The 22,091-nt window shown below is 32.0% G+C and overlaps 1 protein-coding gene across 1 annotated transcript in view; it reads left to right on the plus strand.

Annotated features, from left to right (window-relative positions):
• LOC127720330 (basement membrane-specific heparan sulfate proteoglycan core protein-like) overlaps window positions 1-22,091 on the plus strand; it is a 202,921-nt gene that overhangs the window by 115,933 nt on the left and 64,897 nt on the right. Inside the window, exons 40-57 of the mRNA XM_052226900.1 lie at window positions 527-645; window positions 2,127-2,238; window positions 3,041-3,154; window positions 3,601-3,728; window positions 5,226-5,312; window positions 5,923-5,987; window positions 7,061-7,140; window positions 7,714-7,854; window positions 8,795-8,986; window positions 10,484-10,579; window positions 10,949-11,038; window positions 11,591-11,923; window positions 12,478-12,605; window positions 13,492-13,578; window positions 14,122-14,186; window positions 15,329-15,601; window positions 15,879-15,982; window positions 20,986-21,160. Of these exons, the coding sequence (XP_052082860.1) occupies window positions 527-645; window positions 2,127-2,238; window positions 3,041-3,154; window positions 3,601-3,728; window positions 5,226-5,312; window positions 5,923-5,987; window positions 7,061-7,140; window positions 7,714-7,854; window positions 8,795-8,986; window positions 10,484-10,579; window positions 10,949-11,038; window positions 11,591-11,923; window positions 12,478-12,605; window positions 13,492-13,578; window positions 14,122-14,186; window positions 15,329-15,601; window positions 15,879-15,982; window positions 20,986-21,160 (2,389 nt within the window). The remainder of the gene's footprint in view (window positions 1-526; window positions 646-2,126; window positions 2,239-3,040; window positions 3,155-3,600; window positions 3,729-5,225; window positions 5,313-5,922; window positions 5,988-7,060; window positions 7,141-7,713; window positions 7,855-8,794; window positions 8,987-10,483; window positions 10,580-10,948; window positions 11,039-11,590; window positions 11,924-12,477; window positions 12,606-13,491; window positions 13,579-14,121; window positions 14,187-15,328; window positions 15,602-15,878; window positions 15,983-20,985; window positions 21,161-22,091) is intronic.

Below are 22,091 nucleotides of genomic sequence, written 5' to 3' on the forward strand. Positions count from 1 at the left end.
CAACCAAAGAGCAGATAACAGCCGAAGGCCACCAATGGATCTTCAATGCAGCGAGAAAATCCCGCACCCGGTGGTGGTGCTCAGCTGGCCCCTAATAATCTTTCAATCCAAAGAGGGAGTCAAAGAAAAACAGATACAGATGGAGAAATCAATGAAATTTCCAAGAACTTTTATATTTTATCATTATAAAGATAAGGAGATGTGGTGTGATTGCCAATGAGACATCTATCCACCAAAGTTCAAATGAAGTGGATGAAAGCAATAATAGGCAACCGTAGTACCTTCAACAATGAGAAAAACCCCATACAGTATAGTCTGCTATAAAAGGCCCTGATGTAAAAAAATGTGAAATTTAAGCGAGAAAATTAACGGCCTAATTTTAAACAAAACAATTTACGTAAAAACAAATATAACAGACATGAACTGTCGACAATCATCAAACTACAGGCTCCTGACTTGGGACAGGCACATAAAGAATGTGGCACTGGTTAAACATGTTTGTGACATTGATTTATGATCATTGCAGCAATTTTGGACAAGACCAGATGGAGAGCCTGCCACTAGAGAATTCTTGTTAATGGCTTTAGCTGATGTTAGTGCCTTACTGATCAGAGCTACCTTTACAAGAGACACAGACTCTGCAAGGTACATACAAACTTGCTCATAATTTTTCAGTTTTTAATACTCTTCAGCTTTGTATTTGTTTTGGCATGCCATCAGTTTTGATTAGAGGGCCACTGATGATTCTTTCTGTAGATAAAAAGTGGTCTGGCATACCAAATTAAAAGCCAGCGGCTCTTTTCACAAAAAATCTTAAGAGTAAAAATACTCGTAAGTCATACACATTTCAGTATAACTTACGATCAATTTTAATCGTAAGATTTTTTGTGAAAAGAGTCGCTGGTATCTTTGATGAGTAATTTCAAAATACTGCATTGATTTGATTAAGAAATAATTCATGGGGGCTTGAATATATCGTGATTTTACCACGGGTTGGCCCTTTATGACAAATATTTTACCCTGAGCGAAAGCGAGGGGAAAAAAATCGGCATAAAGGGACAACCCGTGGTAAAATCACGATATATTCAAGCCCCCATGAATTATTTCGATTCTAATAGGACAAATACGGCAATTGTTTTGGATCGAAGCGCTCGAGATGAAGGCATTATTTGCCGTTCCCATAAATAAACGCACTACTAAATTGACGTAAAAGACCGGAGCAAACTGAATAAATGACATGCTCAAACTATTTACAATAACATATTTAGATAGGTTTGGATGAATCTAAATGATAATTGTACTTATATGTCTTATATGTATACAAAAAATGGCTTATATAACACATTTTTGCATCGTTTGTTTACGTTTCCCTGTTGTGATGATTTTCGGTTTCACAAGCGTGTATTTTCCCGTAAAATGCTTATATTCTTACGTCATCGTTCTATGACGTCGGGTAGCTCATTCATAAAAAAACATATGACGCGGGAGTACGATTGGAACAGCCCAAACAATATATTCATATTTTACCACGGGTGTGTACTCAAAGCGTTTGAAGAACGTCATGTTAGAATGCACAATATACCATTTTAGAAAAAATCATTATTGTCAGGGGTGCTTGAAGCAAAATATTAGAAATCTTAAAGCATCAGAGGTTGAATGGCAATCGACGACTTTCAAATTCGTGTATTTCCCCAGACATTTCCAAGGTTACAATACTTGTGTTATTAGGTCACTGTAAGAGTTGATTGTTGAATGACATTATTTATCTACAAATCCTCTTTAACCATAGTCTAGATTTCAATTAAATTTTCATAGAATCTTTAGCATCTTATGCATTTTGCACTTATATTTTATTTTGGGTTTTCCCATAGCAAAAAATGTCATAGACATGTAACCAAAAAACATGGATTTTGCAATATCTTTTTTTTAATTGGGTTGGGGTATGAAATTGTGACCTCTGCTCACAATTTTCTAGTTTATCTTAGTATCTGAACAAATTGATGCTTTATACAATATACTCGTACATTACATGTATTTGTTTAATGCAATGCACATTTTAAGGCAATACACAAAAACATGGAAAATATATTTTTCAAAGCTTTTAATATTTAAAAATTTGATTGCAGTATCCGTGATGTAATTATGGACATAGCAGAAGACAGGGATACCAGATTAGACAGGGCCTATGCTGTTGAACAATGTGCTTGTCCAACTGGTTACAAAGGATTGTCCTGTGAGGTTAGTTAACAGATGATGATGAAAGTACCCTAATTTTATTTAAATTATTGAGACTATCTGGCTAAGCTTGTAAAACCCCAATCCAGACACACACACACACCAATGGCAGAAAAACAAAGTTGTTTGTTTTTTAAAATTTGATTATGAAAACAGTGCAGTCTTGTATATCATAGATAAAAAAAACACAAATTGATAAGTGTATTAGACTTGTTTTACTAAGATAAGTGTAGACAGACTGTTTTAATTCAGGCTTAACTTCTGGGACCAAAGATATAAGTCCCAGATACCTTGCCTCAAACAACTGCTTTACTCTTCAGTCCTAATGTACATTTGCCAACTGCTTTACATGTACTTAAAAATCAACCATATTTAACTTGTATTATATTAATTGGCTGATTAGATGAGCAAGATAAAATGATAAAGTTTATTATAATTTTTTAGTCATTTGTGATGTATGTTTACACAGTTTCGGCTGCTGGATCCCAATTATTGTCTGACACATTTACCTACTATGTCTGTTTGGGTAGCTCATTCAATTTTGTCAATATAAGGGAACTATAAACAACTAATTCAAGTGGGAGGTTAGGCTAGCTATCAAACTGGGTTTAACCCACCATTTTCTTCAGAAAATGTCTGTACCAAGTCAGAAATATGACAGTTGTTTTTCACAGGCTCCTTTGATTGATAACGTTTGATTTTGTTAGTTTTTATGGACTTCCCCTTTTTGAATTTACCTTGGAATTTTGGTATTTTTGTTATACTTTTTTTCTGAATTAACAGTATTCTTATAATTTTTTTTTAGGATTGTGATGTTGGGTATACTAGGACAGGAGGTGGATTATACCTCGGCTTATGTGAACCTTGTCAGTGTAACAGACATTCCAGTGAGTGTGATCCAGAGACAGGAACGTGCAAGGTAGGGGCAGATTAATTTTTTTTTACTGACAAACTTTTTTGTCTAAAAATCTGTAGAAGTTACCATATTAAGATTTATGTCCAAAATAAAACGCAATTGTCATACTTATTTTACTATAACATAATGTTGAGATAGAAAAAAATAAAAAGTACTTTGCAACAGTCAGAGGTAAAAAATGTTTCAGAATTTGAAAATTCTGCTATATATTTCATAGAAAAACATTTTTTTAATAAAAATTCTCCTGAAGTTATTTCTTGACCTAATTGAATGAAAAGTCTACAGGTTCTTGCAATAATTGAAACATTTTTGTCCTAAGACTGTACATTGAATAACTTTATAGTAGTAATATAGAACTTTATCACAAATTTTGAGAAGTTTTGAAAAGTGTGAAATGAATGGTACTTTACTAGCAGAAAATAATGCATCACAAATGAATCTATTTATAGAACTGTCAACACAATACAGAAGGTGATTTTTGTGAGAGATGTGCCCCAGGTTTCTATGGTGATGCTAGAGGAGGATCTCCAACCTCATGTCAACCATGTCCATGTCCTCTTACAGAATCTCCAAATCAGTGAGTAGATGAACTTTGAACCTTATTTTTAGAAAACATTGAATACACCCATTTACCCACCCACATTATATTATAGGCAGTAATGGTAGCATCTATTGGCCTGTATTTTATCAATATTCAGATTGTTTGATGCTCAAATTTTTGGTCGAACAACTTTTTCCTAAAAGACAAATGTTATTTGAGAATTTTGAGTATAATGACAAAAGATGAGAAATATAGACATATGTGATGTTACACTATTGTTTCAGAAAAAGGGTGAAGGTTTGGTACCATTAAAACGTTTAAACCCGCTGCATTTGTTTGCACCTGTCCTAAGTCAGGAATCTGATGTTCAGTAGTTGTCGTTTGTTGATGTGGTTCATAAGTAAGTGTTTTGCGTTTCTCGTTTTTTATATGGATTAGACCGTTGGTTTTCCCGTTTGAATGGTTTTACACTAGTAATTTTGGGGCCCTTTATAGCTTACTATTTGGTGTGAGCCAAGGCTCTGTGTTGAAGACTATACTTTTACCTATAATGGTTTAATTTTTATAAATTTTGACTTTGATGGACAGTTGTCTCATTGGCACTCATACCACATCTTCTTATATCTATATGACAAACAATAGCAACCACTTTAAAAATATGGAGATGTGGTTTGATTGCCAATGAGACAACTTTCCACCAAAGTTCAAATGAAGTGGATGCAAGTAATTATAGGCCACCGTACGGCCTTGAACAATGAGAAAAACACCCATACCATATGTTGGCTATAAAAGGCCACAACATGAAAAATGTGAAACAATTCATAACAAGAAAACCAACGGCTTAATTTATAACAAAACAATTTATGAAAAACAAACATGATGGACATGAACCAACAACAACTGCTGAACTGCAGACTCCTGACTTTGGACAGGCACATATAGAATGTGGCTGGGTTGAACATGTTTGTGAGCGCTCAGCCCTCCCCTAACCTTGGACAGTGGTGTAATAGCACAACATAAGAACAAACAGTAAAAATCAGTAGCAATTACCTTTACTCAAAGGATTGGTATGAGGCACAAAAACAACTAACTTAAAAACAATAAAAGCAAAGCACCGAAATAAGAGTACTCATAGTTACTGAAAACTAGTTCAAAGCTAATAACAACTAATAAATAAATTATGTTCTCGCAGACTGTTTATTTGTGAATGAGCTGCAGAAATTAGCCATTAATGCATAAGAAAACTTTGAAAAATATAAACAGTCAAATAATCACTTATGTAGTAAAATCTTGTACTTGCATTTGTTGAATAGAAAAATTTGAAAATTGCTTTTGTTGGAATTGTGGCTAAAAAACTGTAAGATAAAGAACACTGTCAAATGGAGATAGCTTCATTTGAAATATATGCTGATCAAAGGCTGTTCTGAAGTTTATTTTTGGCAGTAGAATTTAGTTTATTAGAATTACTGAAACGTGTTTAGAGTTGTTAAATTGAGAATTCTTTTCCTACAAATCATTAGCATTTTAATTCAGATTCAGTCCAGTTTGTGAGTTATCCAGTGATGGCCAGGTAACATGTACTGCTTGTCCTGCAGGTCACACAGGCAGGAGATGTGAAAGGTAAATATATAATATAAGCAGAGGGGTGGAAGAACCTTTTTCAGGACGTCAGGATTGGGCCTTTAATGATGAGGGAATTTGGGATGATGCCCCCTCCTAACCCTCCTCTTAGCAGTATGTTTCAACATTGCCAATAGTGGGTACTTACATTGTATTTCAATTACTTTGGATTCATTATTATTCGTGGGATATCAATTTTTGTGCATTTTGCAGGAATAGGTGAATCACAAATTTAAATATTCAATGAAGTACAAATTTTCAATAATCTTGTATGCAGACTTTTGCAAAATCACAAATTCAAATATCAGCAAAGCTAAGATTTTTACTCAATCCACGAAAAATTGGTACCCACAAAAATATGTATATCCATAGTATAAGTAAAAGTAAAGGAAGAGTATCTATTAATGAATAGCCCCAAAACGCAGAATAAATACCAAAAGATATCTATAAAATTTCAGGCATCTTTAAAATTAAAAAGCGTAAATCATTATTGCTAAGTTACCTCTTTATTTTTTTAATCACAAGTTTATTTGATTTAGGTAAAACAAAATCCCCAATTGTAAAATCTGAAATTTATCAGCTTTAACTTACTGAACTTTTAACCTTTCAGCTGTATACAAGGCTATACTGGTAACCCACTAAGACCAGGAGATTACTGTAAAATTGGACCAGTTGGTAAGTAAAAATTGGAATAAGATTTAAAAGGTATTCTGTTAGGAGTCAATTGTTTGTGTGGTGTGTTGTTCTGTTCAATATTTTTGGGTAAAGATTGCATGAAATGCAAGCAAAACCCTATGGTCCAGACTTGATATTAAATCTTCCAAGGTTTATCACTACCTTTGATAGTTCACACAAAATAGTGCAGTGAAGCGATCATTCTTTGGATCCTATCCAGTCAGTCAAGCAATTTATTGATGCTATGTTATACTTAAATATTCAAGTTACAATATGATGTGTATTTGAAATACCACACATGTCAAAAAACTTTTCTTTATTGAAAATTACATAAGTGGGGACATGGCGTATGAATCTGTTATAAAAATAGGCTCAACTATAATGTACAATCATGAACAAAGAAAGATAACACCAACTCAAATTTTAGAATTTGCCTAGCTAATTACAATTCAATGTTTTATTTTAAATTCACAAAATTGCAAAATGAAAGCAATCTTTACCCTTTCAGTACTAGTGCTCACAAGCACTTTGATTCTATTTCTAACTGTTTCAGCCAGCTCTTCATAGATTTAAAATAGAACTGAGCTCTTACAAGAATAATGGTTAACAATTACTGTAAATTCAGAAATTATTGCGTGCATTTATTATTGCGATTTATGAAGAATGGACAATAATGCGAGATTAATTATTGCGATTTCAGGAAATTCTGCATACAGATGCATATATCAGATATCAGAATGAGAGTTATTATTATTGCGATACTAACCCAGTCGCACTACTCGCATTAATAAAAACCTCGCAATAATTTCTGAATTTACAGTATATGATTTTAGTTGAAAACACATAATTTCAGTCAGAAAATCTTTTTGGTGTATTGCTTTGAATTTTTAATATTGAAATTTTTTCTTAAATGAAAAATAAAGTGAGCTAAAAGTTATTGTTTTAATATTTTAAACCAATGTAAAAAAATTAAAAAAAAATTATAAGTTAAAAAAGCTCTTAAAAGGGAAATGTTTTAAGACTAGAGGAAATACTGCCTGAATTATATTTTCTTTTATTTTTTTTTATACCAGGACCAGATTGTAATTGCGACAGCAGGGGAACAGTTCCTAACACACAGTGTGATCCTAACAATCTACAGTGCCAGTGTAAGGTTAGTGACTGTATTCTTATGAATGGTATTTGCAATTTAAAACCTTCAGGCTTTTTCCTAGGCAAAGGATTTAAAAATTTTGCCCACTTAATCCTATATTTCTTGATGTATTTTTTTTATATTATACATTCAAATATGCTTTTGAAAAAAAAATTGATGTTTTTTAATAATTAAAATTTAGATAATACAGTAAAACCTTCACCCAAGTGGGGGCAGGGCGTCTGTTCAGAATTGGGTCATTAACTTAAATTTGATGCCTCCTGTAGAGAGAGTGCCATGCTCTGTGCATATTAAAAACCCTTGCAACAACTCTTTGAGGGGTCCGTAGGTGGCCTGTTGGAAGGCAAAATTTCTGTTCCTATCCAATATACCTTCATTTTCTTGTGGCAGTCCAAATTTACCACACCTTCATGCGTGATGGCCTCTATAACAGGACCTACCTGTTGTATTCATTGTTAATTTAATCTCGTCCTGAACATTCATGAAATATTTGCCACTGGATGTTAAATAACCAAAGATCAATCAATCATTCATTTAAATATTTATGTTGTAACACTTTTTTCTTCTTTTTAGTCCTATGTTAGAGGTCTGCGATGTAACACATGTAAAGATGGCTATTTTTACTTGGACCAAAGTAATCAGCAGGGATGTCTGGCATGTTGGTGTAATGGTCTGACTAATCAGTGCTCCAGTTCATCTTACTATAGAGCTGAGGTTAGTGGGGGTACCAGAATAAACAGTTCTTTTGTTGCTATAGAAACATGTCTGTTTTTTATTTATGTAAACACTTAGATGTACAAACTGAAGAAGATATTGATAATTACTATTTAATGAAAAAAGTTGGAATTATCATCTCTATGTTCATCATTGTAAGGTTTAATCAAAGGTAGTTAGATGTGTGTTCATTTTGTAACTTTTAAGATGTTCGCTCCTCTGTTTCAAAAATAACAAGCTTTTTAAAAGACTGTTATTAATTGATAGTATATTAATAAGGGAATTTAAAAAGCAGAAAAAAATGGAAGGTCGGTGACCTTGTTTTTGAGATATAATCAATTAAAAATTTGGTGGGAAGTGAGTCTCTCTAGATTTTTCAAACATTTATCATTGGCACTTTTCTTCTTTCAAAAACTATGAAAAAAAACACGGATTTTATGAGATTTTCTAAAATTTTCTTTTAAACTATATGTAATAAAACTATGAAAAGAAAAGTAGGGGTTAGTGGGCAAAATTTGTATTGGCACTACATGGATAAAACTAGAGGATTCCAAATATCTGACAAAAAGTCAATGGCACTTCATGGATAAAACCAGAGGATTCCGAAAATATCTGACAAAAAGTCAAAGAATAGCGAACATCCTAAGTAATTTTCATCTTGATATAGCTAACTGTAACTGACTTATTTTATATTTTTCGTGTTAGCCCTTAAAAGCTGACTTTGAAACAGTTTTTTTTCAAGATTTTATAACATTGTTGATGTTTTTTGTTTTAGAAATATCCAAATTTGACATTTTCGCAATAATTAATTTTCGAATTATTTTTCTAATTGCAAAAAATAAAACTCTTGCAACTACCAGTCAGTTTACAGTATAATTTTGTTTAATGTATAGAACCCCTGAAAAATATCTTTTTAATTGCATGTATTGTTATATTTTAGCTTAGACCACAGTTAGGCTCAGATGGAAGCCATAATTTCGCCCTGACAAACAGAAGATTAAGTAATACAATTACTGATGGTTTTGAACTAGATGTCACCAGACGGGAAGTCAAATTCCCTAGATTAAATGATGTCCAGAGAGAACGAGAAAGTCTTTACTTCAGCCTACCTCCCAAGTTTAGAGGAAACAAGGTAAATAATTGTGCAACATGTTAAGGTAAATCATGGTAATTGCACAACATCATTAGGTAAATCATGTTAATTGCACAACATTATTAGGTAAATCATGTTTATTGCACAACATCATAAGGTAAATCATGTTTATTGTACAACATCATTAGGTAAATCATGTTTATTACACAACATCATAAGGTAAATCATGTTTATTACACAACATCATAAGGTAAATCATGATTATTGCAAAACATCATTAGGTAAATCATGTTTATTACACAACATTATAAGGTAAATCATGATTATTGCTCAACATCACAAGGTAAATCATGATTATTGCACAACATCATAAGGTAAATCATGATTATTGCACAACATCATCAGGTATACCATGGGCATATTATGATATTGTGCAATAAGCCAAAATAACCCCTTCACAAAATTTTTAATGTTTATATTATTTGTTCATTATAGGAAATGATAAATCAATGATTCAGAGGTGGTCTGATATTTCACATGTTATAAAAAAAGAAAACACAGAATTTTCCTATAATCTGTACTTGTTTAAACCTGCTGCATTTGTTTGCACCTGTCCTAAGTCAGGAACCTGATGTTCTGTGGTTGTCGTTTGTTGATGTGGTTCATAAGTGTTTCTCGTTTCTCGTTTTTTATATAGATTAGACTGTTGGTTTTCCTGTTTGAATGGTTTTACACTAGTCATTTTTGGGGCCCTTTATAGCTTGCTGTTCGGTGTGATCCAAGGCTCTGTGTTGAAGGCCGTACTTTGAACTATAATGGTTTACTTTTACAAATTGTGACTTGGATGGAGAGTTGTTTTATTGGCACTCATACCACATCTTATATCTATTGCAAATAACAAATTTATTTAAAAACATGTGTCTTTCCTTCATTTTTCCTCCTTTCTAGAACTGTCATGATTAAGGACAGGAATTAGTTTCTAACATCCACATAATTTAAACTCTGGTAGAAGTAGTCTTATTGGCAATCAAGCCATAGATAGTAGTCTTTAGTCTTATTGGCATTCAAGCCATAGATGGTAGTCTTATTGGCAATCAAGCCATAGATGGTAGTCTTATTGGCAATCAAGCCATAGATAGTAGTCTTATTGGCAATCAAGCCATAGATAGTAGTCTTATTGGCAATCAAGCGATAGCTAGTAGTCTTATTGGCAATCAAGCCATAGCTAGTAGTCTTATTGGCAATCAAGCCATAGCTAGTAGTCTTATTGGCAATCAAGCCATAGATAGTAGTCTTATTGGCATCAAGCCATAGATAGTAGTCTTATTGGCAATCAAGCCATAGATAGTAGTCTTATTGGCAATCAAGCCATAGCTAGTAGTCTTATTGGCAATCAAGCCATAGCTAGTAGTCTTATTGGCAATCAAGCCATAGATAGTAGACTTATTGGCAATCAAGTCATAGATAGTAGTCTTATTGGCAATCAAGCCAATCATCTACTTCTATAAAACTTTATTTTTTATTTATAATTTTTAGGTTGAATCTTATGGTGGTTACCTGCGATTTACATTGGAGACCCATGTTGCTCAGGATGCAGGAGGCACCTTTAGGGACGTTGATATAGAAATAATTGTGAGTATTATACAAATTTCTTAGCTCTCCATAGAAAATAATTTTGTAAATGGTATCTTGAGTAATTCCTAAAAATTATTGTAAGCAATTTCTACACATTGTATTTACAATTAATAAAGTAATGATATCTGCAGTAAACTATATGAACATAATTGCTGAATCTGATCGTTCTTTTTCCAATGAATGAAAATGAAATGAAATTAACCAGGAAACTGCTGTATGACATAAGGGATAGAAAATTGTTAAATGAAAGGGAGATTTAACACCCAGAATACATGTGTCTATTTCTGACCTCTTTCAAAATAAACTTTCATATTAAAAACAATTAACATAAATTCTATATATAATTTGCTTGAATTTTCTTTACAGACAAGTGGACAGAGAGAAAGAATGTACCATCTATTCAATCCTGCCGTCAAGATGTATGATGCTAACTTATATGAGATTTTACTCAGAGAGGTAAGAATAAATTTTATAAGCAAAACAATGAAATATTTGCCATTAGAGGTTAAACAATTAACAATATATGTTGAATAATGCTGTAAATATTGTTGTTCTGTTTTTAAAAAAAATGGGATCTGACAAGATTTTCCACATAAAATGTATAATACAAGGGTTGTCCCCCATGTCTTGAATTCAAGAGTTGTCTCCCTTGAAAGAATGAACCTTATATTTATATATATATGTTCACTAGTAAATATATTATTGAAAATAGGTGTAAACTGAGATGTCATTAAAAGCCATATATTAAATTTTATATAAAGTTAAAAATTATTTAAGTGGATTAATATTAGTAAATTATATGTAATAATTTCAAGTATCATCGAAATTAAGTTCAAAAAATTTCTCTGATATTAAATGTTACTATACAAGCTATATGAAAGTACCTGTCCTTAACGAAAATAACTTTTATCTAACAATAGAGAGGTAATTGTCTTTCATGATTAAAGATGTGAAAAAATATGAAATACAAAACTATCTTTTAACTAACTGTTATATTTTGAATTTCAGTCAACTTTCCAATTGAGCGATGGATCAACACCAACCAGGGAAGCATTCCTAAGGATATTGTCAGACATCGAGGCCATTCTCATCAGAGCTACATACCACAGCATTACCTCATACACATCCTTACGTGACCTTCGTATGGATACAGCTGTAGCTGAAGTAACGAACCTTGGTCGCGCTCCAATGGTTGAGAGCTGTCGATGCCCAGAAGGATACAGGGGACTATCATGTGAAGAGTGTGCTGTTGGTTATCTGAAGGATACCAGCAACCGTTGCATCAGATGTAGTTGTAATGGGCATGCTTCAGCATGTGACCCAGCCACTGGAGTCTGCTTGGTAAGAAGTCATTGTGATTCACTGAACATTGAAATTTGATAGTGTGAGCGGAGCATGGTGTCCTATATTCTTGTTTGTTTTATATTTGAGAATTTTTTTGGACTGCCCATAGTAAAACATAGATTTTTTAAAACAGCATGTTGATATAATATGGGTACACATTTGTAAGCTTCGACCTGCTTTCCCCCCATTTTCATAATACAGTTACTGAAGAAGTTTCAAAATTGTTTCATTTATATTTCTAAATTTTAAATTGAAATATGGTAAACCCCTCTGACTGAAACAAATTATTTTCTTGTTTCTTGACATACAATAGTTGAGAGTCTGGGTTGGATTTACAAACTAGAGAATAAAGGGCAAACAATAAAGAAAAGAGAAAAATAGGCAAAAAAAATAAAGAATGGAGGATTAGGGGGATGCTGAAATATAAGAAAATTAGAGATTAATGGGTAAAAAAAATAAGATGAGTGAAAAATAAAATAAAAAAAAAGAATACAGAAATGAAGACCCCCTTCCAGACCCTCATAGATTTACAGTGAACTCTTGTATTACAGAACTGTCAAGATAACACAGAAGGTGAGAGGTGTGAAAGATGTGCTACTGGTTACTATGGTGATTCCACAACTGGTACCCCTAATGATTGTAGACCTTGCCCTTGTCCACTCACTGTACCCTCTAACCAGTAAGTATGAGAATTTATATAAGTAATATAAATGTATTTCAAAGCACATATTTGTACAATGTGTAAGTTGTGTAAAACCATGTGCATTTGAAAATTGATTTTAAATGAAATAAATAATGATTTAGATATCTGTAGATGCTTGAATTCAATTCTTTGAAATATAATCAATTATATAAAAAATACTGATGAGTGCTTATCAAAAAAGTCATAATATTATATTTCAGCTACTGTAAATTCTAATATATTTTTGAATAATTGCAAAAATTGCAACAGAATAGGTTTGAAATAAAAAAAAAACATCATTGCATTTAAAATCATAGTGGCATTATTGGTACACAGCATTTCTTGAAATTGCATAAATTAATCTCACAATTGTGTCCATGCTTCAACAAAAGCAAAAATAAATGCATGCAAAAATTTCAAATTTTCAGAACTTCAATAGACTAAGAAATAGCATAAACAAAAAACATGGTAAAATAGGAAATTTGTGTATTACATGCAAAAATTTCTGAATTTACAGAACTTATATAGACTTTAAGAAATAAAAATTAAGAACATAGTAAAATTGAATATTTGTGTACTGTAAATTCAGAAATTATTGCGAGGTTTTTATTAATGCGAATAATGCGACTGGTTGAGTATCGCAATAATAAGAACTCGCATTCTGATATCTGATACATATATCTGTATAAACATTTTCCAGAAATCGCAATAATTAATCTCGCATTTTTGTCCATTATTTAAAAATCGCAATAATAAATGCACACAATAATTTCTGAATTTACAGTATTTCATGCAAAAACTTCTGAATTTACAGAACTCATATAGACTTTAGGAAATAACAAAAAGTAAGAACATAGTAAAATTGAAAATTTGTGGATTACAGATTTTCCCGAAGTTGTTACCTTGAATCAGATGGCCTAGTCACATGTGATAGATGTCCACCAGGATATATTGGTAGAAAGTGTGAAAGGTATTGTTGGTTAACTAAGTTTTATTGCTTAGAATTGAGATATATTCCTTTCTTATCAAACCTCCTGGGGGAGACCGTGATTTCCATTAAGGAGGTTGGGCTGTGGTGATGGGGTTGTAGAAAAGATAAAATTGAGAATGGAAATGGGGAATATGTCAAAGAGACAACAACTCGACCAAAGAGCAGGGACTATCAAAATCTCCCTTCAACCAACATACCTTCATTGAAAAATAATATGCTTTTACCATTACAGATTATTTTCTGTTTGATTAAATTCGGAAAAAAATTTAGCCATATAAGTGGGCAATTAAATTTTTATAAAGGAATTCTCAGTAAATTTTCATATTTTGTTTAATTCCAATGAAATAAATTTGATAAAACATAAAAATGATAAACTGTGGATTTGATATTTGTTTTCAAATTTGCCTTGAGGATCTTTGAAGGAGCAGTTTTCTTATGGAGAGTTTTTTTAAACTGACTCTCCATCAAAATGGACAAAAAACTCTAGTCTTATTTTGAACATGATAATGATCTTCTTATTAGGTGTGATACAGACAGAGGCTACACTGGTAACCCTACAGAAGTAGGAGGAAGATGCCAAAGAGATGGTAAGTTAATTGTCATGTGACTTGATTTAGGAGTGATCCAGAAAGAGGCTATGCTAAGAATAAAGGGAGATGTGGGGTAATATGTCAATGAGACAGCAACTAGCTGACAAAAATAACCAAAAGATATCTATAGTGCAATATACAGTCTTGCTCAATAGACAGATGTCTATAGAATGTCAAGCTTTGAATTTTCATGAGTTAATTTGACAATTAGATTTGCATGAGTTAGAGGAAAAAGTTCATAGGAATTTAGTTTTCCATTGTAAAGTACAAGGTCAAGGGCCTTTCAATGTCATCTGTAGAAAAAAAGGCAGAAGACAAAAGATACCAAAGGGATATTCAAACTCATAAATCAATGACAAACTGACAATGCCATGGAAAAAAAAAGACCAAAGACTAAAAAAAACAGTATACACAACACAACATAGAAAACTAAAGACTGAGTAACATTTACCCCACCAAAAACCAGGGATGATCTCAGGTGCTTTGGATGGGTAAGCATAATGTAGGAGGAAAGATACTTGTTGTCTACCCAATAGGTCTCAGGTTGGTCCATGATGCACAATTATTTACTGAGATAATGGGAGATTTAGATGATTGACAAATCTGATTCAGGCTGAAATTTGAAACCAACTTATATTTGTGACTTTCGCGAGTAGAAAAATGATACAGATATAAATAGTTATAATCATGTGAAACTTTGACCTTCTCTAATATGTAAATACATGGGGACAATTTTGAAAATAAATTGCAGTGAATTTGACTGAAAAGGAATAAGCGCAAAAAATAGTATCAAAGAAAAATAAGTGGGTTAACAGTATACAGACAACAATTTAGAAATTTTAGAGAGAAATATAAAAAAAAAAAAATTTCAATCTTGTTTAAAATACATATCCTGTCAACACTTCGTTTAAAAGGTTCTGATAACATTTATATCAACCAATGAAATGTTGGCTTATAAATTTTTGAAGGTATGTATTATTACGACAAAACCTGAGGATCCTGAAAGGTTGTTTAAACAGAAAGTAGAATGGAGCATTTTCAAATCCTTATAAGCTATGGGGGGACACCGGATCAGAATGAATTTATTTGATATTAACTTGAAAAATAATCACTTGATTCAAACGAAAATTTGTCTTCAGAGGTCCTGAAACCTGTTGTAACAGTCAATCCAACTGAGCTAGAGGACACAGTCGGTCAGACTATAGTCTTCCAATGTAACGTGCAAGGTCCAGGGCCTTTCAATGTCATATGGAGCAGAATAGATGGCCAAGGTCTACCAAATAGAGCCCAAGTTGGTCCACGATACTCACTTACGATCAGAGATGTACAAGAAACAGACGCAGGCAGATACGTTTGTACAGCAACTAATGTTCACGGAAGCAGCAGACAGTATGTCAACTTGATTGTGTTAGGTAAGTATTACGAATTATCTCCCCTTTCTAGCACTTTTAGATTGATCTGTATAAAAGCTTTAGGTTAAAAGGAAGTAATTATTCGCTTAGTCGACAATGGTAGCTTTTTGGGGTTCTGAGTTTTCACTCTAAAAAATCAGTTGAAAAAACTGTCAAATTCTGAATTTTTAACACCTTTGGGTGTGAATAAATCTGCAAAAATCATATGATTCAGCAGCTATTATTAATTGAAAAATAGTTTGAAGTTTATGCTAAAAAATATTTAATTCAACAACAGGTAGACAACAGCCTATTAGGGTGTACATTGAGCCACCAAAGGAACGAACAGTTGATGAGGGACAATCAGTTAGATTTGTTTGTGTTGCTCAAGGAGAAATGCAGGTAAGTCTATTGTGAAATCACCATAATGATTAAAATTTATAACTTTAAAGGCATCAGTAGGTTTTATCCAATTGGTCAGGATTTAAAATTTTCATTTGAATTTTTGCCATTTCAACTTTCCCTTTAAACGAACAAAATGGACTCTATAAAGTTTCTTTTTAGCCTAAAATTGCTGATATTTTCGTTTAATAATTGAATAACTTACCTTTTACATCTACATCAGTTTAATGATCTTCACTGATTCTGGAATTATATTGTGATGAATTTACAAATTGTACCCCTATGTTATATTCAACTTGTCTGTCCGTCTCTTCATTCAACAATTATTTCTGTTACACTTCTTTCAAAATCTATTCTTTAAAATGACTTTGTATTTGGTCAGCAACCTTACAGTGATGAATTGTAAAGTGTGAGTGCTTTTTGGATCTGTTGGACATCTTCTTTCTGTTTTCGCATACTCTGAATTATTACTGTATTCAGTCGTGTATAGTACACAGTTGTGTACAATACGCACCCATTTTCATATCTCCAAAATCCTGGAAAAAAAGGAAAAAAGGAAAAAAAAAGTATTTTATTTACTTTTTTTTTTTATCTATTTTTTATAAACTAAAAATGTAAAAAAAAAACGGAGTAGGATATGCCTAGTACGACATCACGTGCATTCTTGCTGATATTTAATCTATTGGGAAACGTCAAAGATTTATTTTACATCTAAATATTTAGTTTTTAGGATTTTATTAGACTTCCAATAATCATTTAGGTATTTAAGAACTACTACTTGTGTCAACAGTTCATTATAATTGCATCTTTTTCACTTATTGAATTAATAACATGTTAACACAAACTTGGGATATTAAATAATTGATATAAATCATATATAATAAATCAATAATTGGTGACAATGAATTTTGAAAAATGTATTTCTTCATCCAGTTGTTATCCCTTCTTCAATTCAATATATATGATATATTTTATTTTAATTTCGAGAGTTCAAAGGTCAAACCTATTGTTCTCAAAGGTTTTACTTTTACGTTTTTATTTTTTTTTTGTATTTTCTGTAAAAACATAATTTATGCCAGTGAATTATTTTCATGATTTAACCTCATGAAAACCACTTAAATAAACCCCTCCAGAAAACTTTCTACTTTATAGAAAGATGATGTCTGTAAGCAGCGTCATATTCTAAGTCTTAATTATTTGTGTTCTGCTTTTGTTCATGTTTTGCTATGACAAATTCCAATTTAGATACGCCGTAGAGAGGTAACTTATATACATAGGTAGAGGTACATGTAATCACTGCATTTGAATTGTATAGGGTCGACGTCTACAGGTAAACATTGGAGAAATATACTAACAAACCATTATTGAACATTGCAGCTTTGTAATTTGTTTGTTTTTTCTTTTGAAATTTGCAGATTGGGGTAAAAAATTTAGTCCATACTTATTGTTGTAGAATTTCCCCCCTCTTTCTGGTTCAATTTAGAATTTTCTATAGAAATCTTACTGTAAATTCAGAAATTTTTGCATGTACATGTATTAATTATTGCAATTGTGGGATTAAATTACAATGTTTAACTATTTCAGGAATTGCTGCATTCAAATAATGCAAAAAAAGTTTAAATTTTTGCAAAATTATACCATTTTCAATAATAAAAGCATTGCACAAATTTCTGAATTTACAATATTCAAATCATCTTTTGATAAAAATCTTTTACTTTACAAATCCTGTTGCACAGAATGAATTAATTTAGCTCTTTGCATGCACATCTTTGAATTTAAAAATTTGTTCAACATTTTGAAGCAGATAGCTACAATTTCTTAAGTTTAAAGAGTTTACTTGGAATAGGTAGAATATTTCATGATTTACTGCAACAGTGGTATTGGCATACCGGTAGTCAAATCATATTGACTATATAGTTCAGATATACAGTCACCAACCTGATAAAGCCTTGTTGGAAACATGCTCAGACCTTTTCCATAGAATTTTATGTATAAAGCTTAGAGATTCAGGTTTGTGGATTAGCTAGCCTTCATCAGCCACTTCATGTCCAAAGTCACACCAAACTTTTTAATTTTGAGCATTTCAGTTGTAACAGTAGAGCATGATTTTCAAACTCTAGCAAAACTCTCTTAATCTCTTTTAACCACTGGGTTTGTCAGTTTGAAACTTTACAACATGATTTTCCTTCCAAAATACCTTATGCCAGACATGTTGGAACATGGGACCCTGCTCTACAAACTGAGCTTCAGGATTTACCTTAAGGATAAAAGGGGGGGTTGTTGTTGGTTATATACTCAATAGGTTAAGTCAAGCACTGCTACTCAGTTTAAAGGGAATAAGGCTAGAAACAGGATAAAAATACACAAAAAGCCTGATTTTTCTTCCTGATTCTTACCCCTGTACAAATAATTTTCTTTGATTTAAGCAATGTTAGGGGTATTCCATATTTTAGCCTTTTGTTGATGGGCTCATTGCATAAATTAAAGTAAAAGGGGCCTTTGAGACCGAGTGGTCTAAGAAGTTCATTTACTATATCACTAGCCTGTCAATACAGAGTTTGTGAGTTAGACCCCACACATGGCAGATACGATCAACTCCAATGTTGATTGACTAGGATAGGCAGTTTTCTGCCAAAGGTTGCAGTTCTATCCAATTTCCCCCGCCAATAAAAACTGACCTCCATGACATATCCAATAATGCTAAAAGTGGTGTTAAACACCAGCAATCAATCAATCATCAGATATTAAAGATAAACCCAAACACTCATTTAGATATAAAGATGTTTAGGGCTATTCCATTAAAATGTATGTGGGAGGGTAGGAAGGGAATTTCAAAATATCCCTACAACCAAGAACCATTTTTTAGATAATTTTGCATAATGGTAATAGACGCATACTGAAAAAAGACCCATGACCCACATTCAATAATTAAACTTCCTTTCCAACCCTCCCACATACATTTTAATGGAATAGCCCTTACAAAAAAACAAGTTTTCGAATGAATGCTGATTAAGCATGTTTTATAATTCTGATTTATGGTATGGTAATTGGTGGTGGTGTTTATTGTTATTTCTGCTGATAAAACATCTTGCCTAGCTAGGTAAAAGGGACACAGCCAGAATACTGGTTATTGAATCTAAGCATGAGTTTAACTATACTTGGGAAATTGTTATGCCATGATAGAATTATTCCTAGATTAATAAATTCATTTCAAAGTACTCTGGTAAAAAAAAATTGCAATTAATAAAAATTCATGCATTCTGATTGGTTTAAGAGCGCATTCGTCAACAATAGATATTATCCAAATTACATAATATTGTTTCCATTTTGCTTTAGTAACCATGAAATTATGAAATTCTTTTTGAATCTAAGTAGGCAAATTGTGAGCTAAGAAGCAATTGAAAAAACTTATTTCGTTGGGGTGTTTAACGTCCAACTCAACAAATTATTGCTCTTAGTTGGATGAAAAACAAATATTTTTGGAACCTTGACAATAATTGTTAGTGTTTGGATTGACCCTCATTAGAATCTAGAGATATTTTTATCATGGCTATATACAATTATTTTAAAATTTATTCTTGGTTGGTTGGTAATGTGGTTTGTAGCATTTTTTGAGTACTGATTAGTGAATTGTTTAAAAAAAAAACATAAGATTTATTGTATTTAAAAATTACATTCAATCCAATTATTGCAAATGTTATTTCAGAAAAAAATGTTAAGAAAATCTGAAAATTTCATAATACTTTATTCGCTTAGACAATCTAGCAGAGAGAAAAAATACATGTTATGTCAATGAGGACACATATTTAGAAATTCAATTTGGTTTGGACATTTTGCTATTGAGCAGCTGAAGAGCAATTACATTTATTTCTGTTTTAAAATACAATAGTTGATATGGACTTTTCTATTTCCACCAACACACATTTGGCAGCCCACCAATGACAATGTCTACAGAAATTTGATTAAGAATAAGTGCAGACAATTTACGTTCATATGAAAAAATACTTTCTACCAACTTATTTTCATGGATACTTTTTTTGCTTTTACCTTTTTCTATCCTAATTTGTGGCAATATATATATTTTAAATTTAATAACAATGCTGGTGTATTCATATAAAAGAGAAGATCAAAAATAATTTCAATTGCCGTTATCTTTTTTTCGGCGAAAATTAGGAAAATTAATTGTTCATGTAAATAAGTTGGATTACAATACAAAATAGATAAACATTATCATAGGTTACTAAATGATAAGATGTGCCATCTTTGTGAATCAAGAGATATCGGTGATGAATATCATTATGTCATGTCATGTAATGCTCTTGATCAAGACAGAAAGAGGTTGTTACCACATTATTGTACATTGTCCAAATATATATAAATTTCAATAATTAATGAGCTCGAGAAACCATATTGTTCTTGAAAAACTATGTAGATTTATAAAAATTATAAATGTGAGGGTGACTCCTCCTCATGGTTAGTCTGTACTTCAATACTTTATATATAAAAATAAGAAGATGTGGTATGATTGCCAATGAGACAACTCTCCACAAGAGACCAAATGACACAGAAATTAACTACTATAGGTCACCATATTGCCTTCAACAATGAGTAAAACCCATACCGCATAGTCAGCTATATTAAAGGCCCCGAAATGACAAATGTAAAACAATTCCAATGAGAAAACTAACGGCTTTATGTCTGTATTGTTCACATTTGCTTTAATATTTAATGTAATATTTGTTTATATATATATATTCTCTGTAACTATGTAATTTGTAGTTAATGAGAAATAAAATTCATTCACTAATGAAACAAATATTATATGAAAAGTTACTGTGTATCATATGTCATTTATGTATCATCCTCATAAGTTTCATGTTTTATGTCTAATTCTAGCTGTCATTGTTTGTAAAATTGTCCACTGGTATATACATTTTTTTCACAGAAATCGTGCTGAGACAACTTTATTGTATTTAGCAAGATTTTTATATTTGTTTGAACAGAGCAACTACATCCTGTCCTGGTCAAAGGTCAATGGTTTGATGCCAAACAAAGCTATTGACCAGAATGGTGTGTTGGTCATTCCCAATGTCCGACCAGAAGATGGTGGTACTTACGAGTGTACTGGATCTGACATGTTCCATATGGATACAGATAGGGCTACTCTTCGTGTCAGCGGTAAATACTAAAAAAATCTATTTTTAAAGCAATTGCTTTAATGCCATCGCGTATGGCCATCTTTGTGACGCAAATCAGAGACTCCGCCCAGATCAAGCCATAGTATTTTGTTAAACAGGCTCCTGGTCTGTCATTCTTAAACAACTATGTATGTTTTCTAATGCAATACATAGCTTGAAACTCTTGAAAAACGTTAGTGGATTTAAGAGGTTTCAGCACATGTTCTTGTAGATGTATTTTTGTTTTTAGGGGGACAACCGTTTGACTAACAAAAAACATAGAAGTCTGAGTGAAAAAAAGTGCATTTTTATACCTGCGATTCCGTTCTCTTTTTGTACGATGTTTCAACAAAATATGGAATCATTTCAGTTGTTGATTTAGTATTGAAAATTTTACTGAATTATCTCTTATTAAATACGGTTTTATATGTTTAATTGGTGTTTCTCTAAGAAAGAGGTCAGGTGCTCTTGTTCATTCATAAAATTATCGTTCATTTATAAATTTATCGTAAAATCAAAATCACTACACAGGTTATACGTAGTGTCAAATGATTACCTGTAATCTAAAAATAGACAAACTTAACTGACCTATTTTGTTGATTTGTTTGCGCAAATAATTTAGCGGAACTAAACCCTTATTAAAAACACATAACAATAAGTTCGTTTTCCTTTTTTGTCAAAACTCCGTAAGATTTATCGATCACCTTACTAATGAAATTGACCCGTCAAAACGTGGTAGATGCCAAGTCCAGATGAAGAGATATTTACAATTTGGAATTTTCTAGTTTCATAGATTCATAGATTGAAAAAAAGTACGTCCTGTTGGATATCATAAACAAAACTGGGTATGCATGACAAATGATGAAACCATTATCCTCGTCTTTCCAGTGGACGAGTCTACTACGTGTGTTGACACTAGACGGTCCACCGTG

Source organism: Mytilus californianus, unplaced genomic scaffold, assembly GCF_021869535.1.
Source record: "Mytilus californianus isolate M0D057914Y unplaced genomic scaffold, xbMytCali1.0.p SCAF_11, whole genome shotgun sequence".
Taxonomy (NCBI): domain Eukaryota; kingdom Metazoa; phylum Mollusca; class Bivalvia; order Mytilida; family Mytilidae; genus Mytilus; species Mytilus californianus.